At 44.0% G+C, this 14,137-nt stretch overlaps 1 protein-coding gene across 1 annotated transcript in view; it reads left to right on the top strand.

Moving 5' to 3' along the window:
- The window catches only part of LOC147693061 (collagen alpha-1(VII) chain-like), a 398,052-nt gene that overhangs the window by 95,426 nt on the left and 288,489 nt on the right, over positions 1-14,137 (top strand). Inside the window, exon 3 of the mRNA XM_086939575.1 lies at positions 10,550-10,730. Coding sequence (XP_086795701.1) covers positions 10,550-10,730 — 181 coding nt within the window. The remainder of the gene's footprint in view (positions 1-10,549; positions 10,731-14,137) is intronic.

Below are 14,137 nucleotides of genomic sequence, written 5' to 3'. Positions count from 1 at the left end.
CTTTAAAGAGTTTTAACCCTGAGGTGCAGTCCATTATCACCACTTATGCCAGTGCCAAGGGTTTGGGCTCAGTGTTATCCCAGATTGGTGTGAATGGTAAAGAACACATTATAGCTTATGCTTCCAGGTCTTTATCGCCCACTAAGGAAAAGTACTCAACCATTGAAAAGGAGACTTTGGCTTGTATGTGGGCGGTGAATCATTTCCGAGCTTTTGTTTGGAGTACTCAATTTATCTTGCGCTGTGATCACAAGCCGTTACTCAGGGTGTTGACCACTGAAGGAACTATAAACACTTCTGCAAGAGTGGCAAGACTCGCTATCAGGTTGCCAGATTTTTGTTACAAAATGGAGTATTTACCTGGGAAACAGAATTGTATAGCTGATTTCCTTTCCAGAATGCCTAAACAACTGGAAAAGTGTTAGGATGACTTGTGGAATTCTTTCCAGGTTGCTTATGTTCATGATTTGGAGGGTGCTGGGATTATGAAGGAGAAGTGGGATGATGAATATCTTAAGGATAACGAATTATCGTTAGTGAAATCGCATCTCGCCAAGTCTTGGCCGAGAAAGGTGGAAAGTCAGCATCCATTGAAGCCTTTTTGGGAAGTCAGGTTTGACTTGAGTGTACGTGGAGGAAATATCTGGCGTGGCGAAAGGGTTATACCTCCCAAAAAATTAGGTTCATCCATTATTGCTTTATACCATGAAGGATATTTTGACATTGTCCGCTCCAAACGCACTGTTAAAACTTTGTTTTGGTGGCCCGGCATGGATGTAGAAATTGATACGTATGTGAGAAATTGTAAATCTTGCCAAGTTGCAGATAAATCTTTAGTGTCACTCAAACCTCCTATGGGTAGTATGGAATGACCTAATTCACCTTGGGAGCACACTGCAATTGATATTATGGGTCCGATTGGTAATGATCAGAAATATGTTTTAGTGTTAATGGATTTATTTTCTAGATGGCCTTTTGTAAAAATTGTAAATAGAGCGGATACAGATACTGTTCTCCGATTCTTAGATAAGTCTTTCACTTTGGAAGGTATTCCGTCTATTTTAGTGAGTGCTAATGGTGTTCAATTTATGTCCACCAAAGCCAGAGAGTATTTTAAAAGGTTGGGAATTAAACATAGAACCACCGCTTTGTATAATGCAAACAGTAATGGTATGGAGCTTTAACCGGGTTATCAAAAATACCCTCCAAATTTCTGTCAGCAACGGGGATTGGGAAACTCAGGTATTAAAAATGGTTTGGGCTTACAGAACCTCCATATGTGAGGCCAATGGTTACCCCCCGTTTGTTCTCATGCGTGGTAGGAATCCACGTACCAAATTTACGCCAGGATGGTTGTTCAAATCTAATGTGGTTAACTGGTCTGAGAATTCAGTTAAGGAAAAAAGTCATGCTTCCCATGTCAAGAGCAAGGTTTGGTATGATTCTAAGCATGGTGTGAAGGATGTTGATATTGACGTTGGACAATGGGTGAGAGTTAAAAATCCTGGTAAATCTCCTAATGAGGATAGTCGCTTTTATGAGCCTATGCAGGTTGTGGAAACTATGAATAATTCGGTACGTCTTACTGATGGACGTGTGTGGAACCTTAAAAGGATTGCTAAATGTTCTGCACCTTCAGAATCCTGTAGCAGTTCTACTTATTTGTTTGATTTAGATGACTTGTTGTGCGCTAGTTCCTCAGAGTCATCTAATGCGAATGCCATTAATCAAGATATTGTTTCAGATGGTTCCAGTATTACTGTACCTAACGTTTCTGGTGTTGCCAGTCGAGATGGGTCTAATGTTTGCAGGAATTCTAAGCGTGAAAAAAGACCTCCTGTTTGGTTGGTTGATTACATTTCTGAAAGTTTTCCATTGTAGAAATGGTTCTGTAGTTTTTTGTATTTTTTTCTCTCTTGGTTTTTTTTTGTCATAAGGGGGGGATGATGGTAGTTGTTGCTAATTTTGTTCTTTTTATTGTGTTCCGAGGGGGATGTGTTGTGTTGGGTAATTTACCTTTAATTGCTTGTGTTCTACATTTCATAGAACACAGCACATGTAAGATGCATTCTTGTGTGTTCAGTTGATCGTCACTGGCTACCTGTCAGGCTGTGTACCTGCTCGTCTAAGGAATAAACATCTTTAACCCATTTCTGGAGTGTTTATCTTCAACTCAACAGCGATCGCAGAATGAGGTGGCCACCTCAGTACTGTGATCACAAGGTGAGGTGTCCACCCCGGCACTGTGATCACAGGGTGAGGTGTCCACCCCGGCACTGTGATCACAAGGTGAGGTGTCCACCCCGGCACTGTGATCGCAGGGTGAGGTGTCCACCCCAGCACTGTGAGTGCAGGATGAGGTGTCCACCCCGGCACTGTGATCACAGGGAGAGGTGTCCACCCAGGCACTGTGATCACAGGATGAGGTGTCCACTTCAGCACTGTGATCACAGGGTGAGGTGTCCACCCGGCACTGTGATCGCAGGATGAGGTGTCCACTTCAGCACTGTGAGTGCAGGATGAGGTAGCCACTGCAGGAGTGCAGGATTTAAAGAGTTAGGACAGAGTGGAAGGGCAGAGATGGATGAGACAAATAAAGAGAGGACGAGAGATAGAGAGAAGCCATTGAAACTCCACCCACCGACCCTTTCTGACAGTGTAACCCTGCATTTCCTCATCTCAGATACCTTACCTGACCCATTACAATGTAGTAAGCGACTAGCAGCAAGTGTTGCCGTATCAGAGGTTTCTGTTTCAGATTATGGAATCCCCGCCCCTGCCCCTACACAGTCCTCCACTTTGCATGGGCCATAAGGGGAGTAGTATAATTCTGTAATGTAAGGCATGTCAAGGAAGATTGCATGAATGCACTGGCATGCTGCATTCACAGTTCAGCCATTGGATAATGAACTGTGCTGTCAGCAGTACCATGTTGTGAGCTGTGTAGGTTTAGATGTGACGCCCTTTCCACATCATGTGTGTGCATTCCCAGACTCCTGAGTCTGACAGTCCAGGGCATTCATGCTTATGATGTTGGAGGCGTGGCAGGTTGGCAGCCACTTCTAAGCCCAGGCCATTCACTCAACGTGCAAGCATGCTCATTCTCACACTGCAGGACTCAACTTCACAGCTCAGTCTAGAAGGAACCTCAGATCTGAGCTTTCCTCTACTGGACTGCTGCTCACTGGAGTCCGGGCATGCTTGCACGTGATAGAGCGGCTCACACCTAGACCTGTTCCAGTCCTCATCATCTGCAAGTTCCTTTAGGGTCCTATTCAGATCTTGTCGGATGGAATACTCTGTCACAAACGCAACGATTGTCCCGATCGCCCTATTACGGTCTCCAAGGGATATAATGGGATTGTAAAGCGGTAGACGGGATATCCGACACGTAGTATTCCCCTCCGCTAAGATCTAAATCAGGCTCTTAGTCTAAGACATCTGAGTTTGGGGGTCTGTCCCAGGGGAAGTATTTCTTTTCCTCCGGACTGGAGCTGTGGTTCAGATTGAGTAATTGGAGACTGTCTGCTCGTGAGGTATAAATGGCTTCACTCTTCAAGATGTGCAAGGCGTCTCACTTCTGGACCTAGGCCAGTCCACATCACGTGCATTTACTGCGAGAGTCCAATCCAGAAGACATCCTAAATGGGGGATTTCCTCTGGCTTCGCATGTTAGTCTGAGCAGTGCGAGCATGGTTGCACGAGATGTGCAAGCGGCGTCCCTCTCAAACTACCCAAATCTGTAGTCTGGCTCGTCAGACACAGTAGTCTGATTTTGCCTGCTCACGTGGATGGGAGATCTCTGGAAATGCTTTTTTCCCTAACTTTTGTAAAATTAAAGATAAGCTCAACAGCCCTTGTCGGTGGTCAGACTTCGCTTCTACTCACTCTGTCTGGTGGGGTCTTCATCATCTGTGTTTGCTTGAGTGTGTGACATGTTGAAGGCCCCTCTTACATAATAGTGGTACTTCTGGGGTGGGCCGGGGGCGGCAGTAAAGAGTGCCGGCTTGTCCTCCTCCACATAGTAGTATCTTCCGTCAGAGACCCTTAGCATCCAAGCCAGCGAGTCTGGGTACACCTGTGCCATGATGAGGGCACCTCTTGCCTTAAGGTGGCAATTCTTGGGGGTCGGGGGGGGGGTGGAGTAAAGAGTGCACAGGGTCAGACTGATTTGCGTAAGGCCATGTCTGAACTGGGGTGGCAGAGTGGGCTAAAGAACGGTGATGGATTAAACCCAGATCAGTTGACTCGGGATGAGTGCTTGCAACGTTCAACACTCCGTCCATCATCCCCTTTGCTTTTGCTTTGCTTGAGTGTGTGACATGTTGAAGGCCCCTCTGACATAATAGTGGTACTTCTTGGGTGGGGGGGGGGGGCGGCAGTAAAGAGTGCCGGCTTGTCCTCCTCCATTTAGAAGTATGTTCTGTCAGTGATCTTTAGCATCTCAAGCCAGCGAGTCTGGATGCATCTGTGACATGTTGAGGGCACCACTTCCGTAATGTTGGCAGTTCTTGGCATATTCTGCGTATCTGCGACAAGATGGTGCACACCCACGGCATAAAGCTATCTCTTGCATGATGATGGAAATTTGGGCATATTGAGAGGATGCTTCAAACTTTGGTGCCCACCCCTGATTTAATGCTCACCATGACATAATAGTGGTTATTCTTGGCATACCTTGGGCATTCAGGTCACGTGCCACAATAGTGCTCACCTCTGAAACAATACTGCCCCTGGCATAATGGTGGGAATTCTTAGTATAGCGAGTGGCTATGCAGGGATGGGCACCCATCCTTGAAATAATTCTAGCCATGGAATAATGGGGGAAATATATGGTATATTATGGTATTCATTGAACAATGATGCCCACCCCTGGCATAATAACTCATCCGGGTATAGTTGTGATATTTTTGGCCCAAATTGGGCATCTGTGTCACGTTGGTGCCCAGTCTTGATAAATTCTTGGCCATCCCCTACGGTGCTAATACTTTGCATATTGTTTAGATTCGTTATATGTGCCACAGTGATGCCCAAAGCAAGCAGAATACTTCCTCTTAGTGGTTGGCATATTGTGGGCCTCCATTACATGAGGGGGCACACCCCCACATAATGACAGTGGGAATATTTGGCATGTCATAGACATTCCTTTCCTACGATGGTGAGAGATATGCCTGGAGACGGTGATATTTGCAGAACAAACATATTTACTAAAAACAATATATAACCAGTATTTAGGACAAAGGTGTTTTTTTCATAAAAAGGAGGCTTATATTTGGGGCATTTGAGTTAATTTATCTAAAAAAAACATAAAGCAGATTCTTTAGAAGGAAATGATTGTATATCAAGGTGAGTTTTGGAGACTTGTAACTAAAATATTTTTTCCTTGATGATATCTGTATTATTTCATGACGGGTGAAGACATTTCATCAACTGTTTTGCTTAAGCTTTTGAAAGCATTATGACTAAACGAAGTTTGATTCCTGATCCTGTATTATTTTAGCTGTAGTTCCGATGTTGGATTTTTCAAGATCAATTGAGCTCAGTTCAATATTGTCTGATACTGTGAGTTCTGCTTACCCTTTAGTATTATCTCACTGACCCTTAAAAGCCGATTTTTATCATGAGGTAGTGATGAGAAAATGTAGAATGGAAAAGTGGAAGAAAGTGGAATGTAGAAGTGAAAAAGGTGCAAAATAAAACAAAAAAATGAATAGACCATGTGAAATTGATTTGGCCTTTTATACATTTGTTAGTGGAAGTGGGTTGAAAAAAATCATAGTTGTCCCGCAGTTTTTAAAAGTTTTTTCAATGGAAGGCAATCTACAAAACCTCTGGTGAGTGTAAGACTTGCTTGGCTATGAAGCGCCTCGCTATATCATGAGTGCCCCTTCATAACCTATGGTTCCATAGGCAATCTAGGCAGTACAAATTAAGGTTACTATGTGAGAGTTGATTCCCCTGCTGCCCCGGAAGCATTTATGGCTCATTCACTTTGTGACGTTCATACCGCGTATCTACACCCCAACACTGCGAGTCTTTCCCAACCACCACTGATCATTACTGCCATTAATATCACCTACATTTTGAAATGTCAACAGCTGTGACTGACCAAGGTGACCCACCAGTAGCGTTTCATGCCCTCTGGCACAAACACCTGCTTCTCCCACTGATTGTGATAGGTCACAGATTGCCTGTAAAGTACTGAACTGGTTGTACATCAAATACTTGAACCTAGAAACAGTTGAAGAGCGTGTTATTGAAATGTTGATGTTTCATTCCTACAGGCACAACTAGCTCCTGTAGTGTAACACAGGTCACTTATAGGGTGAGACAGATTTGATGCATACTATAGGATAAATCCCTGTTTTGCTTATTTCTGTGCATAGATGAAATTAATCTGGAAGCTAAAGTGTCTTAAAAGATGTGCAGGTCACGTGCTATTAAATTGTTTAATATTACATTGATTGGAATGTAATATTATTATATAAACATTTTGAGTTGGTGCAATACAGGATAGGAATTCTTGGAAAGATGACAAAATGTTAAGATGAATTAGTTTAGCAAGAACATGAAAATTCAAAAGGGAAAGCTATACAATCTCTGAGTAAGGATGGTCCAAGCAAAACAAAACATAATTTATGCTCAATTGTACGCCATAATGAGTAAGTAATGGGTGTTATACCTGGCCAAGTTGGATAAGTTGTGTTCTCACTAAGGGTGGGTTTAATAGGCAATATGGCCTCATATAAAGTTCCTAAAAATGAGATAGGATGTAAAATTGATACTCCGGCTAGATCTTGTATTGAGGAAGAATGTTGTGTGGATAGTGACCTACAAGATATTCAGAACAATATTTGAAATGACTGTTCATCCAAAATCCAATATTATGACAAACACCCCTTAAAGAAAGAAGACGTACAGACGAAGAAGGAAGAGGCAGATAGATGCTCTGATTCAAGGCATATCGTTTTCCGAACAACATTTTTTATTGAGAGATTGCAAGAGAAACGCAGCACTCCGAACACCGGAGGAGCTACGAGCATATAAGAAACATTCGTTGAAAGGCAATCTATACAACAGTTTAAAGGAACACAATTACCTCAACCCTCCCACTCCCCTGCCCGCCCACCAACTTCGCCCTCCCGGATCCCACCCTAACCCCCTGCAGGAAGTCCACACACTCCGAAAAGGAACCAGTAGATTGTATTTGTGTTAGACTATGCACTCCCAAAACCTTCCAATTCACTAGAATCAATATTATTGACATTGAAAGAATAAGGCGTGATGTCTTGTTTAAATGATTTTAGGTAAGTCAAGAACTCCTTTAGAGAGTAAGACAGTCTTGTCATCCTCTTTAGCTCTAGCAGAAGCAGATCCTGGGGTAATGATGATTCAATCCCAGCTAAATGGACATCTTCTGGCCATTACTGAGGGGGACCGAAAGAGGATTACCAGGGGCTGCCTAGAAGTTATGGTTCAATAAAGGCCTCTTCTCCCAATACAACGTTTACTACGCAGTCCCTACCATTTACGATTGTGTTACTGAGTACTCCACTTATAGAAAAGGGTCAGCAGGAGGAACCAGAGGCAACTTTGAATATGTCCATGCACAAAAACCATACCCATTTGAACGCTTGTTGTAAAATTATGGCAGAACAGTGACTTCAATAGGGCCTCACTAGACAACTCAACATGCCGATTGTTTTGTGATAAAATTCAGTGATCCGAGGAAAGTGGAAAGAATCGTACGAGAACATAGTGATGAAGGGTTACCAGCGATGGGAATTCCTCAGATTTTTCACCATTAATACATTTTCACCCGTTGACGAATCTCCATGAAACTTTCCAGACCTATTCTTTTCTACTTTGGAAGATGGTGAAAGTTTCGAAGTGACTTGTCATGGGGGTGTAAAGAAAAAAGGGGGTTCCCAAAAACGCATTTTGGCACCAAGGCATTTTCCATAGACTTTGTACCCATGCGTAGCGACCAATCGCTCTAGCAATACTCAAGTTTTACCATGGAAGAGAACTTGTAAATTGTCAACTCATCTGTCACAGATGTGATGTCATTCGTTCTTGCAGTTTAACAATTGATATTTAGGGGTGGAGGCTGAGCCTTCCTTACGGTTGTCAGATTGTAACGTAAAACCTAGGAAAAATGTGCAGGTATATCCTCACTAAACTACATGCATAGTATCGCAAGATAATAATATTTGATCATCAACTTCACCATACCACTACATCAAAAGGTAAGAGTAATAGGTGAATTTTAGAGTTAATAAGGTTGATAGATGAAAAGGTAAGACAATAATACAATTCTACTATGACAATGTATGGTTGGTGATGGGCTGGATGTGATTAATTGAAGGTCACAATTATTGACCTCTATATAGTCTCATACAAGCCCATAACACCAGTGCTTTAAAGGAAAAGTAGTAAGTGCATTCTGTGAATACCAAAAGAAGTAAGTGCATTCTGTGAATACCAAAAGTAGTAAGTTTAGGATTTTGTCTTAAGTTAATTCTGTGAATCGGGCCCTTAGTCTCCTTTGTTCCGTGTTAATCTTTACTATACTTATTTTTGTTTGGATGAGTCTTCTTTGCAGATACTAAAATCATATATGGGAAAGACGGAATTACATCTGCAGGAAGAGTTCTGCAATTATAAAAGAGGGGGTAATTTTAATACAAAAAAGCATTGGCAAAGACAATCAGCTTTTCCGGTTTGACCTACTGGCTTTGCCAATGCTTTATGATGATGCTATACCCAGATGGCGTTCCAGGTAATGCATTCAAATAACCATTGTTTCTGACTCTTTGGTATTGATTGTTTCATCAGAAGAGGTTTAATGGTTTTGACATGGAATCGGGCACTTACAATTCTGGTTTTCAAATGGGGGGATAGGGATGTCCCGCCAGTTTTTGAACCTCATCTTTTCTAGATTCCACTGCGAGGCTGATCAGTAGTTTGATATTACAGCACAACCAGTCTTGGTCAGCGAAAGAGCAAGGTGTGATAGATATAGATGGATAAAGAGCTTTGGAACCAGTGTTGACATCACAGAACAATCAGCTTTTGACTGTTAGACTTATGTTGTGATCAGCATTATTGGAGCTAGGACTGTCTTCAGGTGTTCGCCATATTGGAAAGGCTGCTTTGTAATATGTTGACTGTGACAAAGAATCCTCCGAAGGAGGATGCAGTTCTGTTAAATGAACAGGAGGCGTCAGACAGGGGTGTGTCTTGGGCAAGAACTTTTTAACATTTACATATACTTCCTGGAGGCCTCTTCACACAGTGGGGGTAATCGATGTTTCATAGGTGGGATGAATGATGCTCTTCATCAATGCTGCAATGCTTTATTTTGAGAAATATTAATGTTCTGCAGGGGCCAGATGTAGGCTGGCAAATACCGGTCGCTAACGGCCAATTTCGACCGTTACCGACCGGTATTTGCTGTTTGACATGTAGGGGGCCTTATAGTTACAGAATTGGTATACCGAATCGGTAAATACAGATGTAGGTGGCAGTTTAAACAGTGCCACAGGCCATTACCGATTTGTTATTTACCACCAAATACTATTTGGTGGTAAATAACGAATACCTGTGTACATGCACCTGTGCATGTACACCTGTGCCTAAGGGCATGTCTGTGGGTCACATGGCACACAAGCCTGAATATGGGGTGCAACAGGGTGTCAAAGTGACACCCTGTCCCCTATGCAAAATCGGTATTTACCGATTCGGTAATTGACATTGATTCCTATGGGCCTCAAGGCCCTAGGAATCAATGGCCATTACCGATTTTTTTACCTACATCTGATTTACCGACTCTAGAATACCGAATCGTTAACATTCGGTATTCTAGAGTCGGTAAATCAGATTTACCCGTATCGGGCCCTAGTAGATTTCCAAAATTCAACAAAGACCACACAGTTACAATGAATACTGTAAAATCTCAAAATGATAATACGTCGATGAAGACGCAGCAGAAAACCTTTTCTAACAAAAGTATACCAGTAAAAATGTTACATTCCATGGAGGCGTGAAGCTGCAAAATGTTTGCAAGCTCTGCAAAGGGCTATGAAAAAATCTCAACTTCGCAAAGGTTGTACATTTTTGATTTTCCACATCAGCATGAAAAATCCTGACTTTCGCAACAATTTTTGTTGCACGCCTTCCTATTTATCACTAGGAAAATGCTTCTGCCTAATATATACATTGGAAAAAGCTATTACTGCCAAGAAGTGCCATTATGCATAGAAAAGGTAAACGTCCAGACAAAGATTCTATGTAAATTTTTTAGTTTGGTTCAATTTAATTAAAGATAAAAATATCTCACAATGTAGAAAAAAGCCCAGGACTGCAAAGTATAATCTTCTGGTAAACTAAGACTGGCTTCAATCTCTGTGCTCTCTCCATCCTAATGCTGTGTCTTGTGTTTGAGGTTTCCGTGGCTGGAGGTTGACGGGGGACATTGGAATGGACACGGATGCGCTCCTGGCCTTCGGCGCACTAACCAGGTTGTCTTCTCACCTCTTCCTTCCAGGAACATGTTCCAATGTGTACTCCTCAGACGTGGTCTTCGTGGTGGACGGGTCCTCCAGCATTGGGAGGGCCAACTTCGTGATGATCAAACAGTTCATGGAAGGGCTGGTGGTCCCATTTGTGAACGTGGTCAGCGAGGACAGGGTGCGTTTCGGAGTGGTGCAGTACAGCGATGACCCCAGGTAAGGGTCTTTGAGTTGCCCCCTTTTGACACTGCCCTCATGTCCTAAGAGATGGTCTCCAGTGGAGATCCCCATACTGACCCTTTTGCTTGTTTCATCCCACGAAGGCTTTCACCTCTCTGGTTCTGTGCATCAAACACCAGGATCTGGGCATGAACCCTGTGCCCACGACCTCTCTCTCAAAATTCAGAAAAGCCTATGTTAATGTTCCTGCAAACATTTGTAAATAATGTGAATTTCTTTTACTAAACAACTGGGACATATTATGCTTATAGGTTGCTAGCCAGTGACCATCAAGAAGGACAGTATGTGGCAACCACATGCTTTGCTAAATTAGTGGCTGTCATGTGTCCCATTTCTACCTCTATGACTTGCCTATGATAGTGACATACCTGGATTATTACACGGGTGGGCATCTGATGTCGAGTGCGGGCCCCACCCCTGGATGCATTGGTATGCATAATGAGTCACACAACTGTGACGCACTGCATGAATATTAATGAGCTAGGCTGGGTGTGATTGGTTGCACCAGCCCTCTTTACCCAGTCCCAGTTTCGTATCATTGAGTGGAGTGTCATTAAGTTGAATGTGGTACAGTAGAGTGAGGAGAGTGTCATACAGTGCACTTTCACAGAGTGTAGTGTTGTAGAGTGGAGTTGAGGAGAGTGGAAGGTGGTATAGTGGAGTGGGATGCAGGGGAGTGGAATTGGTCTACAGACAATCCAAACACGGAGTCGCAGAACAAGGCTACACAGTGACTACACATGTATGCATATCTGTCACTCTGGTTAATGCACAGCAGAGTGAACCACACCTCTCAACTCTCGTCCATATGTTCTTGGTAGCTGTGGTGCAAGGATTTCCTGAGCCCCGGGCACAATAATATTTTTACCCTTTGTCTTCTCCTTTTCCTATGCAAACAATGCTATTTTTAATCCATTTGTTACTCATTTGGCCACCTGTGGTGACACCGAAAGTCAACTGCCTACAGTTGCCTGAGTGCAGCCCTGGCTCTGGTTTGGCTTACCCGGTGCTCCTATTTGGTCCTGATGCTGATTTGGCCCAGTTGGAGTTTTCCATTCCACCTTTTTTCCTCTATTTCACTCCTCCTGCCAGTTGTTTACTTGCCCTGTCTCCAGCCTTGCCATCATCAGCATTCATACATATCCTCTTCTAGTACTTACTTTATCGAAGGGATGTTTTACTGGGCCTACTGCATCATTCAGCAGGTCCCACAAGTGGGTGCAAATTCCACATCCGCTTTAGCACTTTGTCCAACATCTTGCCATGGGTCTGATGTACTAGTAAATCACATCACAAAAAGGATAGTCATAATGGCCATGACTCCCAACAAGGAAGCTGTCCCTCAGATTCATCTTCCCCTTTGCAAATTAGTTACCACCCCTACATCAATATTTGATTGGCATCCGCAGGTGCCATCTCAAACCATTGACACGTCCCTTCACAACTCGCACATTGGAGGGGACATCACTTCCAAACCACTTCCTAATTGTGATTCAGAAATATTTGCAAAAGCCATTTCATGATGAGTTGAAACCAGCAGTTGCTGACGACCAGACTGCAGATTCTTGGGTGGCACCGGCTACTCGCGGCATCCCCTAATGAACATTTATGGATGCTCTTGACAGAGGAAGACTTGTCTGAAGGAAAATGTGCTGGATTTACCTAACACTCTCTCATAGGCAGTGGCCTGTTGGTGGCACCACCCTTTCCATGAGGGGTAGGCCTTGGTTGTATGATATAACAAAGCATACCATCACCACACAATTCCTTTACCACGCAGTGCCTTAATCCTGTATGTTCATACCACACATGCATCCTTTACCACACAATGCCTTTACCATGAAATGCCTTCACCACACATGTTTTTACCATGCATACCTTTAAAACAATATGATAAATATTTATAAGCTAAGTGAAACGCCTACTTTTTAACATTATATATATATATGTATATTGCCAGAAGCAGAAGAGGCCGAAGCCCAGTTTCAGATAACCACCAAACATTTATTCATGAATTTGAATTTGAATTTAAAATTATTTATAGAGCGCGCGTACACCAGCGGTTTCATGGCGCTACAACTAACAAAAAGATCTGAGCGAAGGGGCTGGAGCTGGATGAAGAAAAACAGACTGCTAATGGGTTAATTGAAGGATTTAGTGAACAGATGAGCTTTGAGCTGCTTCCGGAAATGCGGATATAGGGTTAGGGCTCTGAGCTCGAGAGGCAGGGAGTTCCAGAGGAGCGGGGCAAGGGTCGCAAACTTCGAACCTCCCCATTTCTTTCTCCGGAACCGTGGGACTGTAAGAAGGGACTGGGTAGATGAACGTAGTTCCCTGGTGGGAACATAGGGGGTGATCTCAGATGAGATGAAAGCCAGTGCTGTGCCCCGGTTGTGCTTGAAAGGTGATGGAGGCGAGCTTAAACTGGACACGGGCACGGACAGGGAGCCAATGGAGAGACTTTAGGAGGGGAGTGATGTGGTGAGACTTAGGGAGTTTGAACACCAGGCGCGCCGCCTGGTTTTGAATCTGCTGCAGATGCCGTAGACTATATGCGGGTATACCTGCATATAGGGCGTTGCCGTAATCCAGGCGGGAGACCACCATAGCCAGGGTGATCAATTTGAGGGCAGCAAAGGAAAAAAAACGGGACACCCTGCGTATAGTGCGCAGTGAAAGGAAGGAAGAAGAAACCACAGAGCTAACCTGGGAGTGAAGGGTGAGTTGAGAGTTGAGATTAATGCCTAATGTTTTGACTGAGGTAGAGGGGACAGGTGGAGAGCCTAGGGAGGGGGGCCAAAATAAAGAAGACCAGGGGCTGGATGAACCACCCGTCAACACCAGCTCGGTCTTGTCTGGGTTGAGTTTCAGATGGTTGTGGTTCATCCAGTCCCGGATATGGATCATAATAGATTGGAAGTTAAGAACAGAAGAGGGGGAAGAAGACATATTGAAGACAAGCTGGAGGTCGTCCGCATAATTAAACACGGCGACCTCCATTTGTTGCAGTGAGTAAATAAGAGGGGCGATATAAAGATTAAACAAAAGAGGGGAAAGGGAAGAGCCTTGGGGAACCCCGCACTGAACTTTCCGAAAGTCCGCAGTAAAGTCACCCAGGCGGACTGCCTGGGTGCGGTCCCTCAGGAAGGAGGATAACCAAACCAGCGCGGTGCCCCCGATCCCCGCCGCCCTGACATGGGAAAGCAAGATGGTATGATCCACCGTGTCAAAAGTGGCTGAGAGATCGAGGAGGACCAAGGCCTGGGGCTGGTTGGTGTCCATTCCCTCCCTGAGGTTGTCAAGGACCGAGAGGACTACGGACTCCGTAGAGTGTGCAGGGCGGAACCCGGCCTGGCGGGGGGCAAGAGCTCCGTACTTCTCCA

Source organism: Lissotriton vulgaris, chromosome 9 (assembly GCF_964263255.1).
Source record: "Lissotriton vulgaris chromosome 9, aLisVul1.2, whole genome shotgun sequence".
Classification (NCBI taxonomy): Eukaryota; Metazoa; Chordata; class Amphibia; order Caudata; family Salamandridae; genus Lissotriton; species Lissotriton vulgaris.
Note: the sequence above shows the minus strand (reverse complement) of the source record. Positions and strands in the feature narration are given on the sequence as shown.